At 50.0% G+C, this 13852-nt stretch overlaps 1 protein-coding gene across 1 annotated transcript; it reads left to right on the top strand.

Annotated features, from left to right (window-relative positions):
* The first annotated feature begins 1307 nt into the window (after nt 1-1307).
* On the top strand, nt 1308-10161 carry TAB1 (TGF-beta activated kinase 1 (MAP3K7) binding protein 1). Its single transcript, XM_057425326.1, has 11 exons — nt 1308-1423; nt 2215-2351; nt 2537-2690; nt 3318-3404; nt 3962-4100; nt 4584-4697; nt 7043-7154; nt 7263-7407; nt 7786-8008; nt 8302-8458; nt 9493-10161. The coding sequence occupies exons 1-11, from the start codon at nt 1391-1393 to the stop codon at nt 9698-9700; spliced, it is 1509 nt and encodes a 502-aa protein (XP_057281309.1). The 5' UTR covers nt 1308-1390; the 3' UTR covers nt 9701-10161.
* Nucleotides 10162-13852: the final 3691 nt, after the last annotated feature.

The following is a 13852-nucleotide window of genomic DNA, read 5'->3' as shown; positions in this document are numbered from 1 at the left end:
GCTCCAGCTGAGCTCATTCAGTTGGAAACTGTTCCTCCTGAAACAGGCTACCATAGCCTAGAGAGGATCTTACAGAAGAGCAAAACCGGTGATCGTTGGCTTTGTCTATATTGTTAAGACAAGCAAAGAAGTGATTGTTGGGCCTGACTCAGGACTACCAAGGACTGCTCCAAACTGTGGTGGGTATTGAGAACCACCTGTCAGCTGTTCTACACACCTTCCCATAGATGGCCTGAGGGTATGGTTCCACTACATCCTTGTTATGACCTGCAAAAGAGAGTGGGAAGGGTCTGTGGATTGCTTCAGCAGGAGAGAGACTCCAAGCAGAGACAAATGGGTGCCTGTTGTCATGTCTATGGAGCGGCAGTGGGACCGAGAGCTGGTATCTTGATCTTCCCTAGAGGCTGCACAGAACAGCATAGAATCATAGAATAGTTTGGGTTGGAAGGGACCTTCAAAGGTTATCTAGTCCAACCCCCAACATGACATGGTGCTAAGAAAAACACTTCATCAGCAGGCTCCCTCAGGGCGCCCTGGTTCCCAAAGTGACCCCATTTTATAGGACTCTTACAACCCTGCCCTTCTTTCCTTCCCCTCCACACACACTTGCCGTGGCGGCCAAAAGGTGCTTCCTTCTCACGTGACTAAAGGCTTTAAGGTTAAGAAATGGAGATTTCTGATAATATATTATATAAATGTATATGTAACTACATACACAGCTAATTGTATAATTAGCTAAATACATAGGTGTAAATAGCTTCCCTGCGAGCTGAGAGAGTTGGGGCTGTTCAGAATGGAGAAGGCTCTGGGGAGACCTTAGAGCAGCTCCCAGTGCCTAAAGGGAACAAGAAGAAATCTGGAGGGGCTTTTTACAAGGACATGTAGGGATAGGACCAGGAGGAATGGCTTTAGACTGAAATAAGTAGATTTAGAATAGATATAAGGAAGAAATTCTTCCCCATGAGGGTGCTGAGGCCCTGGCACAGGTTGCCCAGAGAAGCTGCGGCTGCCCCATCCTTGGCAGTGTTCAAGGCCAGGTTGGACGGGGCTTGGAGCAATCTGGTCTAGTGGAAGCTGTCCCTGCCCACGGCAGGGGTTGGAACTGGATGAGCTTCTCCGCGGTACCTCGGTCGGGAGCCGCACAGCACCGCTCAAACCACACCACCAAGCCCCCCACCCAGCACCACCGCCACAGAGACCCCTCACGCACAGCCGCAGGACGGAAACACCGACCCGAGGCAGCGCGCCCCGCCGCTCCCGCCCATTGGCCCCCGCGCAGGTGGGCGGAGCCGGGGCGGTGAGGAGTGGCCGTTCTACCCGGCAGACTTGTCTGCTCTGGGGGAGACAGGGCGGGCGGGCGGCGGGAGGAGGAGGTGGCTTCTGCTCCAAGATGGCGGCGCAGAGGAGGAGTCTGCTGCAGAGTGTGAGTGGCACCTTTCCCCCCTCCGTGCACACGCACCCCCCAGGTGGGTGCGAGGGGGTACTCGGGTCTCCCTCTCGTCTGCCCCCTGCGGTGCCGTGTGGGGAAAGGGGAGGTCTGGCGAGGGTGGGGAGCGTCCCCTCTCAGAGGGGAGGTGGGCTGCTGCCCTCCTGCCCCCTGTGCCGCCTGAGGGCAGGGGGTCCCAGCTTGCGGGGGACCCTGCGTGGTCGTAATCAGCAGGGCCGCCGCTCTGCAGCGCTGTGGGGCCGCAGGTGGCTGTGGGGCCGTGCCTGTGCTGCGGGGTTGGAGGTGCTCCACTGTGGGAGCGGGCAGCTGGGAGTTGCAGGCCGCGTATGTATGACCTGGCAGTGTGCGCCAAGGAGGTGGTGGCTCCAGGGATGGCTGCGAGCAGCAGGGCCCCAGTCCCTTGTCCTGGGAGAGTGGACTCCAGCGGGGAACCAGAGCCTTCCCTGCCATGAATGTGTGAAGGTCTGGTGCACCAGGCGTATAGCTGAGTATAGTGCTGTGCTGTATGGAGTGTGAAACTCAGGTGCAAATCTCACTTCTGGTTTCTTGCTTGCAAGAGCTCAGCTTCACAGGGAAGGGAAGTGGTAAGTGATGCAGTTCTGCAGCAGGGAATACAAAGTTACTGGCTGGGGTGGTGTGCTGTCCAGTTGGCAAAGGGAGAAAGAAGGGTTGAGAAGAGGGTGGGGATGGACTTGTAACTTGTACTGGACCAGGATCCTCCTTCAGGCTGCTTGGGGTTTTTATGTTCTCTTTGCTCTGTCTCCCAGGAACAGCAGCCCAGTTGGACAGATGATTTACCATCCTGCCATCTCTCTGGGGTTGGCTCAGCTCCAAACCGTTCCTACAGTGCTGATGGCAAGGGGACAGAGGGTCACCCGTTGGAAGACAACTGGTTAAAATTCAGGTACGTGGATTGCACCTGGGGCACAGGCTCCTGCCAACACAAGGGCAGGTAAAAGCAGTATTTAGTTTGTCACACAGGTCTTGGAAGACAAGGGTGGGGCCTGAGTGTGCAGGAGGTGTCTGGAGGAACTTGTTACTGTGTTTTGCAGACATCTGTGACCTCTTTGCTTCTGTCTTCTTTGACAGGAGCGAGAACAACTGCTACCTCTATGGTGTCTTCAATGGCTATGACGGCAACCGAGTCACCAACTTTGTGGGTCAGAGGCTTTCTGCAGAACTGCTGCTGGGTCAGCTACACGCAGATCACAGTGATGCTGACGTGCGTCGAGTTCTGCTGCAGGTAAAGAAGCTTTGGCTTTGAACGGCTCCTGCTTCTCACACTACCCACCTCCTCTTTCTGCCGCCAGGGGAGCAGCATCTGATTTCTGGGGGAGTTGGAAACATCTGCCAATGGTTGCAGTTGCACTCATCCTGAGCAGCTGTGGGGCTTTGTTTCACTCCCGCCTCATATCCATCTGTCCCTCTGACTCTCTCAGCACACTGCTGAGAGCTCTCCAGAAAGCTGCAGCTAATCTGCACTGGACATGTAGGAACAAGTCAGCCTGCCAAGGAGATGACAGTGGGTGAAAGGGAAAAGTTAATGTATGGGGAGATGGATTTGTGCGTGTGCTTTCCTGAGTGACAGGCAAGTTCTTACAATCAGCACACAAGATCAGATAGGTCTCTGACATTGCTGTGAACGTGATTTCAATGTTTTTGTCGCCTATTTTGAGCTGTTGCAGATTGTTTTTACAAGCTGTTAACTAGTTGCGCTGAAATAATTGTGTTTCAGTGTTGATGTAGTGATCCTAGAATGTACAGTGATCATCTACCCTCATGAGCTTGTCCTATGGAGGTGGTGATGGGCAGCCTTAAAGGTCTGTAGGCATTGGATAAAAGCTTACTTTGTCTTTATGGCCTTTTTTAGGCTTTTGATGTGGTGGAAAGAAGTTTCCTGGAGTCTATTGATGATGCGTTGGCAGAGAAGGCCAGCCTGCAGTCCCAGCTACCAGAGGTAATGTAGCCTTAAGAGCAGACACTGCTGGAGGTCCCACCATCCAGGCTGCTGGATGAGATATGGGCATATTTGTTAGTCTGGTGCAAGGGAGGCTGTAACTGAAAATTATTTCTCCGTGGCTCTCTTTTGGGAGCTTGCATGAAGTGAAGCAAACTCCATTTTCCAGAGTTGCCACTGTTCATGCTGGTATTACTTTGACACATTATTGGTTATGTTAGTAAGGAGTGGATATATCATGGAGAGGAGTTCAGCCTGTACGTATGGCTCTTCCAGGACAAAGCCATATGACACAGATGAGAGGCAAGGCCTCAAACTTGTATGGCATCTGGGCAGATGTGGATCATGTTCTTCAAGCGAACAGGACCCTTGTTTCCTGAACCTGTTGGAGCTGTGTCATTTGTTAGGATTGAGCAAATAATTTTATGTCTTGCACAGGCTTGGCATGAGGCTAAGATATGCCAAGACAAGTCCCTTCCCTACAGAATTTTGATTCCAGATGTGATTTCTGTACTGTGGACTGTGCGTTTCAGTTTTTCCCTCATTTTGGCTTCCAGGGTGTCCCTCATCACCAGCTGCCTCCTCAGTACCAGAAGATTGTGGAGAGATTGAAGGTTGTAGAGCAGGAGATCTCTGGAGGAGCCATGGCTATTGTGGCTGTTGTTCTCAACAACAAGCTCTATATTGCCAACGTGGGTGAGTTGTTTTTTATCAGCAGCTCAGTCTAGGTGTTTCTGAGGATGGCTGTGATTCTGGGAAGTGAAAGAAATTTGAATGTGGGGGACAGTTTCTTTGCTCTGTGGCCAAGAAATGATATGCTTGTTACTTACAGGAGCATTTGAAATCAGCCTGGCTCTTTATCTCTACACGTGTTGGCTGATGCAATGTGTTATGACCAAAGAACGGAGAGGAAAAAGGGCTGAGAGGCAGTAGTGCAGGTTCACTGAGAATTTGAGGGCTTTCTTGTGAGGTACTGGCTCAGGCCCGATTGAAGAGCTGCCTAACAGGCTTACTATGCTGCTAGCAAGGCTACTTTTTGGAGATAATCATGAAACAGCACATGTGGCTTTCTTTTCTTTTTTGTCTTTATTCCCTTCTGCCATTCCTTTTCCATTTGGATATGTTCCCCCTCTTAACAGCAAAGCTACCTGGTACCTCATCTCACTGCTCCCACTGCAGGTACCAATCGGGCACTGCTATGCAAGTCCACGGTGGATGGGCTGCAGGTGACTCAGCTCAACGTGGACCATACGACAGAGAATGAGGATGAACTTTTTCGCTTCTCCCAGCTGGGTGAGTGTTGGGTTTCTTGTTCTGATCTGAGAATCTCTCCATTTATCTGGGGCACCAGGAATGACTCAAGTCACTGGAAACAATAAATGAACACAAAAAGAAGCTTACTGTGTTTTCAGTTGACAAGTTCAGTTCCTCCTTTTTCTGCATATCTAGCTATTGTGAGGCTGCAGAGTTAGTAAGTTCAGCTCAATGAACCAGCAGAAAACTACCCTTTTTTTTCCAAGTGTTTTGTGTCCAACTGCCAAACTGCCATTGATTTGCCCTCCAGCTGTGTGATTGCTGGAGCCAGTAGGAAAGCAGGAGTGGAAGCACATAGCCAGAGGGCAGAAGCGGGATGGACAATATCTGACTGCTTCTTTGGAAGCAAACCACAGTTATGCTGGGTTAAGTTCTGTGTGCTGCTGCACCCTCAGGATGATGTGTTTCAATATGCCTTTGTACAGGCTGCTACAAAAAAGGCAGCTACGCTTCAGACAGAGCCAGGCCAAACACTGGCATTTACTGCTTTCCCATCAGTAACTATTGAACTCTTAATGCTGACATTTTGCTTTAGGCAATTTCCCTTTTCCCTTACAGCATTTGACATGCTTTCTTTCTTGGTCTAGAACTAGCCCAGACCACTTGTGTGATTGCTAATACCAAATTCTTCTTGAGATAGTTCTGTACCTTTAAGTAGATCATAAAGGTACAGACAAGTTCTTAAAGAAGAACTTCGCTTTCTTCATTAGGTTCATCTGGTAGATACATTCTTATGTGGTGAGGCTGTTGATGTGGTAGTTTTCTGCTGCTAGGTCTTGGTTTGTTCTATTTCTCTTTCATTTCCTTTTTTACTTATATTCTTGCAGTAGGGGTGTGTGATGTGAAAGAGAAGACTGAATACAAGAATCTAGGAAAAGAGACCCTTTGACTGTCTTTCTACTGCCAAAAATGCAGAATTTGGCTGCAGTCTGTAGCAGAACAGGGGTCTGGTAGAATCACTGACTTTAACCTGGCACAGCAGTGGCTCTCCTGCTGGCAGTCCCAGCAGAAGGGAGAGCCTGTGGAGCAAGACAGTGAGCACAGGCTGTTTTGAGGGCCCAAAGGAGGTTGCTGTAGGGTTAGGTTGAAACACAGTGATAAGAGGTAGTGGAGATGGCGTTTGTCATGATGGTGCCTATGTTGGACCTCTCCTAGGGGAAGGGAGGGGAAGGTCTTATGCCTTTGTGGCTCTTCATCCAGCACATTGCAGCTTGTTTAGTGCTCCAGCAGTGCTGCTGTGATTTAGACACAACCTCTCTGGCATTCTGAAAGCCTCCCTGTGTTTGTGTCTGTCGACAGCATGTATGCCCCTGCCAGGAGCTGGCAAATGAACCAGGCCATGTTGGTGAGTCAGCTTTGGTCTGCAGCAGATGGCAGAGTTGTGTCTTACTGCTGGGGTAGGTGTGGAGCCATCTGTGCAGTGAGGCTTGGTTTGACTCAAGAGGGAGAGTTTCAGTTGGACCCCTGCCTTCACCTTGTCCTGAGGACAGTCATCCCTAGATAAAACCTCAAAATAACGTTTTCTGCCTGTTAGCTCTAGGTATAACCAGGGAAGGGGAATTGCCAGAACAGCCCAGGTAAGTGGCTCATCTGCTCTGAGTCCTGCCTCAAATAGTAGCTGCATGCAGATGGTTCCTGTTAGAACCTTCTTTGAGATGGGATTCCTCCTTAGCCCCTGCCAGAAGTATATCCCCTTAAATTTATTTAAATAAGTACTTGTGTGGTTGTTGTCCTTATTTTAGGAGTAGCCCTCATCAGTTTCAGCACCTGAGAAAATTCAGTGCCTCTTGTAGGTGGTTCTCCTTTTCTCCCTCTGCAGTCTAGTGTACTGGTGAAACTGTCATGCGGAGTTTAGGAGCAGGAATCAGTAAGAGGCAGAAATAAAAGCAGAATCCTTCACATACATTTTTATTTTCCCTTCCTGCCTTCCTCCATCACACAGTCCAGAACAGACAGGAGCAGATGTTCCCCTGCCTTTTCAGTGAATGCCTGTGCACCCAGGCCAGCTCCCACTGGTGGCTTTGAACCAGGATGTGGGCTTTGTCTCAGGGCCAGCCCTTCCATTCAGAGTGTGTGTGCTGGGCTGTGTGCATCTCTCTCTTTCCTTCCTAGATAACAACTGATGAAAAGGTGACCCTTGGAACACAGCAAACTCCTCTTCCTTTTCTCCCTGTTGGGCTCCTGATGATTCTCTGGCGTCTCGTTTTGTCTTACAAGTCTCTCTATCTGTGGATATTTCTTTTCTCATTCCTGACAGTGTAAGCAAAGGAAGTCCTGCAAGTTTCCCAAAATCGGTTAAATCTTTTTTGTTTTCAATCTGGCAGGCTTGGATGCAGGAAAAATAAAACAAGTGGGAACTATTCGTGGACAGGAAAGCACTCGGCGAATTGGAGATTACAAAGTCAAATATGGCTATACCGATATTGAACTGCTCAGGTCAGAAAAACTCAACTTTGTGGTTTCAAGCCCTGCTTTTCTTTGTGACCCCTCCATTCTTACCTACTATGTTACCATTAAATACTAAATAACACTGTTTCTTTCCAGTGCTGCTAAATCAAAGCCCATCATAGCAGAGCCTGAAATCCATGGAGGGCACTCACTGGATGGGGTGACTGGCTTCTTGGTGCTCATGTCTGAAGGGCTCTACAAGGCACTGGAGGCAGCTCATGGGCCTGGGCAGGCCAACCAGGTGAGCCTGGAAAACATTCCCTTGGCTATGAACTTGCTCCAGTGGTGTCATCTGCTCTTGTATGCACCTTGGTCCTCATCTGCCCTGTGAGTGCTGGCCAGGTTGAACACCTGTATGCCATCCCATACCATAATATGGAGCTGCTTTGCCAAGCCAGTTTTTCTGGGCAGCTGCCTGTCTCTTAGGAATGACCCTTAAAGGGAATGTGATGATTCAAGGCACAAGGGCACATTATGAGCAAGAGAGATTGGGAAGTATCTCAGTCGTATGAGTTGCCATAAAAACTCTCAGATCAGATGGCAGGAAAAGGTTTCCTGCAAAATCTCCCAAACATCCTTCCTCTTGGGTTTCTATTTTTTTTTTATCTTCTGTGCCCAGGAGATTGCAGCCATGATAGCCACAGAGTTTGCCAAGCAGACATCACTGGATGCTGTGGCACAAGCAGTAGTAGACCGTGTTAAGAGGATCCACTGTGACACTTTTGCCAGTGGTGGGGAACGGTCTAAGTTCTGTCCCCGGCATGAAGACATGACGCTGCTTGTGAGGAATTTTGGGTACCCCCTGGGTGAGATGAGCCAGCCTACGCTGACGCCAACACAAGGTATGTTGGGGAGAGAATGGAACAAAATGAAGAGTGGAAGATAAGGTCTCTTGATGCATCCAGCACTATCCTAACATCAGGAGAGGAGATAATTGGTGTATAAGGAATTTTCTTATTAAAGGGATTATTGGCTTCTGAGACCGAGTCTGTGACGACTTGACAGAATACAGTACGGCATCTAAGAAAGACGGCTTAATATAAATTCTTGGGTTCTTTGGCCTTTCTTTGCCATTTGCACCCCCAGTCATTCGTGTCTCAGCCACATTTTATAACTCGTTTGTTTTCTCTCTTAGGAGGCCGTGTCTACCCAGTCTCTGTGCCATATTCCAGCTCCCAAAGCACAAGCAAGACAAGTGTCACCCTCTCTCTTGTCATGCCTTCCCAGGGCCAGATGGTCAATGGTGCTCACAGCAGCTCAACGCTGGATGAAGCCACCCCCACCCTCACTAAGTAAAAGTCCTTCTCTCTTGCTACCTGCAGTTCTTCCTTGTGCCTCACACCTTGTAGTGATTGAAAAGCAGAGAGAGACCTGTCAGTTACCTGTCAATCATTCCCTTATCTGGAGGGTGGCCCTCATGACTGCAGTATTGACAGCCAGCATAATGTGTTAGCTGGAAAGCAGTTGTGTGAGGAGTGGGAATGAGTAAAGAGAGCAGCTCTGAAGCGAGCCCTGGCAGCATGCCCTGGGGAGCATCATCTGCTGCTATTCGTGGAGGGCACTCTGGCAGCGAGCAGCCGTTCTCCATGGATCTTATGTGCCATGTTGGGTGCTCTGTGTGGAGGGAATGTGGGTGCCCTCCATTTTAATAAGGAAGAGGGGCTATGCAGGTCACCTGTAAGGCTGCTGGAGAAGCTGCGCTGCACAAGTTGGCTTGCTCACAGGCAGAGGCTGGGGTAAATAAAAAGGATAAAGGTTAGAACTGGATCCTGTTTGGGTCCACTTTGCAGAATCATGCTAGTTAGCAGTTCTGGTTTAGGTTCGGCCTTTGGCTCAGGGTGGTATGTGTACATGCTGCAAAGTGAAGAAAGCCTCTGGTTATTGTGTTCTGGTAGCTCCAGAAACAATGAGGCTGACGCACTAGAGCTGTTTTGGCTGCAACACAGGTCACGCAAGAATAGCTTTCCTTGCTGCCAGACTCTTCCCGTAAACCTCACTGTATGGGTATGGAGAGGCCAGCAGAGTGCATGCCTCTTCCCCCCAGTTATTTTTCCTGCTGTCTGTCCTTTGTTCCTTGGACGCCTGGTTGTACTTAAGGCCTTCCAGATAAAGACGAATTAAACGTCTTTTGGTGTTTATCAATTCCAAGCAGTTCTCAACATTTCTAGTGCTCTGATAGTGCAAGAGACAGCTAAAAAGTTGCAGTTTGCTAAGGATAGCTTGATCTGTGAAGAAGTTGGCACTTGTTCTCATTCTTTTCTTGTCCAAAACATTAGATGGAGAAAATAAAGATGCTTGTGTTCTCTCTCTCTCTTTCTCTCCATAGCCAAAGCCCAACTGTGACTCTCCAGTCAACTAATACTCACACGCAGAGTAGCAGCTCAAGTTCAGATGGGGGTCTCTTCCGCTCCCGGCCCACCCACTCCCTCCAGCCAGACGAAGATGGGCGTGTGGAGCCCTATGTGGATTTTGCAGAGTTTTACCGGCTTTGGAACATGGACCATGGTGAGCAGGGAGCACTGACTGTGTCCTAAGGTGGAAATCTGCCTCCTTCAGCCACTCTGTGCTCAGCTGCGTAAGCAAAGACTGAGGCAAGACTGGGAGCGCTCCACTGCGGGCTGTGTTCTGCTGAGAGTTAACTCCTATCCAGGATGTGCTGAACACTGGGCTGGGGAGCGTGTACAGTGCTCTCCACACACGTGTTGCCTGTGCCAGGCACCCAGTCCTGACCAACCTCGTTCCCTCAGGAGCCCTGTGAATAGGGGAAGGGGTCTTGAATGCAAATAAAGATGCAGAGAGGGCTTCCTCTGAATAATGCAAGAGTAGGGGCCCGTACAGAGGCTGTGTGCGTGCGTGTGTAGGTGTGCATGTGTGTGCCTGCGTGTATGTGAGCTGTCATAATGTTTCCACAACTCGATTTCATAATGCTGTGATTCCAGTGTTCAACTCCATAGAAGATACCTCTATTTTGCAGAATAAATAACTTATAGCTACACTCGTTGACACCTCTGTGGCTTGCTCTCTTCCTTACAGAGTCATGTGTGGGTGTGACAGCTCTTCCCGATGAAACCCTCTGTTCCCCCAGAACAGGGGATTGTACCTCGCACCAGGCAAGCTTCTGTTGTAGAAGTGGCCTGAGCCCCTGCAGGTGACTTAGAGGGTAAAGCTTTTGTCCCATATTTACTTATTTGCTGAGCTTTGGCACTGGATTATGGCTTGGAGTTAAACTATAAATTCACATTATTGTTTTTTTGTAGGTAAAATGCACATTTAGGCCATCGGGAAAGTTGCAGAGGGCAGGTGGCGTTTGTAACAGGGTTTTCCTGTACTGGCTTCTGGCAGTGCACAGCAGGAAGTTATGGGTGGATAGAATGAAAACTATGTAAGGATGCGGCTGCCTTGAAGATGCAGATGTGCACCCTGAGCTGGGCAGCGAGGAGAGGAGGGGTCCTGTTGGTCTGCTGCTTTCGCATCGCGTCCGGGGAAGCCTTGGCTAGCTGACGGAAGGGAGCTTCCTCTTCAGTTCAGGCTTCTGACGGCAGGCGGCAAACGAGCCTCTTCCCGCTGCAGCCGTTCCCCTCCGCCTGCCTCGCTGCCTCCCAGGGGAAGGAGCCTTTCCCCAGCAAACACGGGGATGCCGCAGGGCCCTGTGCCTCCGCGGGGAGTTACGATAAGGCACTAGGCAAACCAAGAGAGGGATAGAGGGATGACTGCAGAAAAGGCAAGTGAGGGACCCGGCCTGCGTTCCTGCCTGGGTATTTTTTGCTTCCAGGCAGGTCACTTTGGGAAGGAGAAAAGGAGGGGAAGGGATGAAGATGAAGTAGCAGAGGATGCTTCGAGGCCAGTGTGTAGCAAAGCAATGGTGCGTGCAGGTTCAAGGTGCTTGTGGTGTGCCAGCTTAGAAAGGAGAAGACGGAGATTTATCCCTTTGGATAAATCAAACAGCACCGAGTGCCCTGAGGCAGGATCTGAGTTCACTGAGAAATAATGTGGGCAGGATCAGAGCAGTGAGAAACGCTTGCTTCCTCAGAAGACACAACAGAGATCCCTTGCACGTAAAGGGGTGGCTCTGCCACTGCCCCTTCCACGTCCTGCTGGTGCAGCTCTGCCCTGCAGGGTTTCCTGTGAATTGCGTGGGGCTTTTGGGCTGCCTGCAGAGGCTCGTATTTCCCTGCCCTCTTGTAGACCCGGGGAGGCTGGGTATGCTGAACGTGCCAGCAGAGGCACCTACCGTTGAGACCCTTCCAACTCTGCAAGGGAAGTGGCGTTCTGTTGGGTGGAGGGCAGCAGAGTTCTGTGAGGTTTGGTGCCTTGTCCCTGAGGCTGACCAAGGCAGGGGCTGGCAGACCCTTACCTGTGTCCTCTGCCTTGTGAGGAGCAGCAAATTAAGGTATCTGAGCTCAGCCTGGCCTTGTTGTCCAGGACTGCTCTGAAATGTTGCTTGACCTGGGGATCCTATCTTCTTCTCCAGGTTGTTGTATGGCTATTTAATAGGATGGTTGGAGCCTGGTATGGACTGAAATGGAATTGAAGCTGTTTAATCCTAATCTGTGTTCCCTAACCTGGCACTGATTTCAATAGCTGTATAAACAAGTCTTTCTTGCTTATTCCTTTATCCCATTTATCTATGGTATTTGCTAACTTATACCGAGAACAGTTCCAATGGGAAATATTCCAGCCTGTGGATGCTCCAGATAAAAGTTTAAGAATTGCCAAACGCACTTATATAAAGCAGAACATGCAAAACAAACTTCTCCTTTGGCATACTTACCAGTTTATGAAGTACAAGAAAATAAAGTGGGTAGGAGCGGGTGGATCATGCTAAGCTGTGTCTTTACGGCCACTGGGAAAAAAGACAAGGAAAATAGGTTTTTCATACATGCAATGTAAGCTGTGGCTTAGGAGTCCAGGTCAAAGAAACAAACAGAACATTGTGTATGGGGGAAGGAGGCTCGTAAGTGAACGCTGGTATTTAATATTGTCCTTAGGGAGCAATGGGAAGATGCAGGCTATAACAACAGTGGAAAAACCTCTTCTCCCCTGCCTCTTTAAAATGAAGGAGTGGATGGGAGAGGACAGAACCAGAATGATCTGGAGAAACAAGAGCAGGGGCCTTTTTGCAGTGTGGTGAAATTCAAAACCACTTGAAACATAAAGTCCTAGTCAGAAAGAAAGAAAAACAGTGCAGCTCTGCACCATGAGACTGCTGGAGAGGAGCTGGCAAATTAAGATCTGGATATGCAGAGTAAGTCTGCCGTAGAGGCAGCTAATCTTATTTTTCAAGAACTATCCCCTGTGAGACAAGGTTAGAAATGAGAAGCCCTGTCCCTGGAATAGGAACAGCAGGGATGCTCCACATGCCCCATCTTCAGGTGCTGGCTGGAGGTGCTCAGGTTGTGGCTGGTGAGACAGGCAGGGAGAAGGTACCAGTCCCCATGCTCACGCACAGGCAGCGAGGTGAGTGGGCAGCCAAGCTGAAGCAGTGTGCTGAGGATTTGGCAGGGATGAAGATGATGCAAAGGCTCAGGATGTCCTCCTGGGGAGGACCGAAGCCATGTGCACCTCCCTGCATGCCAGGGGTGTGGAGAAAACCCAGCAAAGACTGGAACAGGCTTTGTAGACTTCCTGCTGCCTTTGAGGCTCTCCAGAAAGAGCTGACCAAAAGAGGAGGCTATGTCGGGGCTGGTTTCAGTGCGGAACTGAAGACATATCTCTGTCCTAAGCCATCCTCAAATGCCCTCCCTTAGCTTGTGCTCTTACTCCTGTTATCACTCCTTCGGGTGGAGGTGCCTGGGTGAGAGACAGGAGGTGTCCCATCACCCCTCCCATCCCTAATGTTCTGTCTTTCCCTGCTTCTCCCCTGAGAGACCTTTCCAGCAGTCCAGTGGGGAGCACACCCGTGCTAGTGAAGGGGGCTCAGTGGGTGTTGGTGAGATGCCCTTTTGCCATCCATATATCTCGTGGTCCCAGGAAAAGCGGTGTGGCCTCTGCAGCACTGGAAAAGCATGGTTTCCAAAAAAATGCTTGGCAGGGTCACGTCCACCCCAACCTGGGCTGGAAGCAAGACATGGGAGAGAGACCTGGAAAACCCTGGACTGCCTTGGGGTATGGGGTTCTGCAGTCCTGGGGTGCTCTTCAATGCCACCTAAACCTGAGGTCATCTCTGCTGCTGAAGGATCACCGGGCACTCTTTTATTTTAAGCTCTCCATTAGCCGAGCAGCACACCCATTTATAACAATCTTTAAATAGCGTAAGGAGAGCCAGGCAGGGTCACGGCTGTTAGCATTAGCTGAGAAGTTAGTGCTCAGCTCTGGTACATGGTCTGTGGGCAAGTCACGCAGGGTTTGGGTTTTCTTCAGCAGCTGAGGCATCAGCTGAAACTAACACAGATTCACAGACTGGCTTGGGTTGGAAGGGACCTTAAAGCTCGCCCAGTTCCAACCCCCAGCCATGGGCAGGGACACCTTCCACTAGAGCAGGCTGCTCCAAGCCCCGTCCAACCTGGCCTTGAGCACTGCCAGGGATGGGGCAGCCACAGTTTCTCGGGACAACCTGTGCCAGCGCCTCACTGCCATCACAGGGAAGATCTCCTTTCCAACATCTAATCTAAGTCTGCCCTCTGCCAGTTTAAAGCCATTAGCCCCTGTCCTATAAATACATGCCCTTGTATGTCAGATAATCAATT

The sequence above is a fragment of the Pezoporus wallicus genome, unplaced genomic scaffold, assembly GCF_028554395.1.
Source record: "Pezoporus wallicus isolate ANWC-B61680 ecotype Strahan unplaced genomic scaffold, APGP_CSIRO_Pwel_v1 contig_8110, whole genome shotgun sequence".
Lineage (NCBI taxonomy): Eukaryota > Metazoa > Chordata > Aves > Psittaciformes > Psittacidae > Pezoporus > Pezoporus wallicus.
Note: the sequence above shows the minus strand (reverse complement) of the source record. Positions and strands in the feature narration are given on the sequence as shown.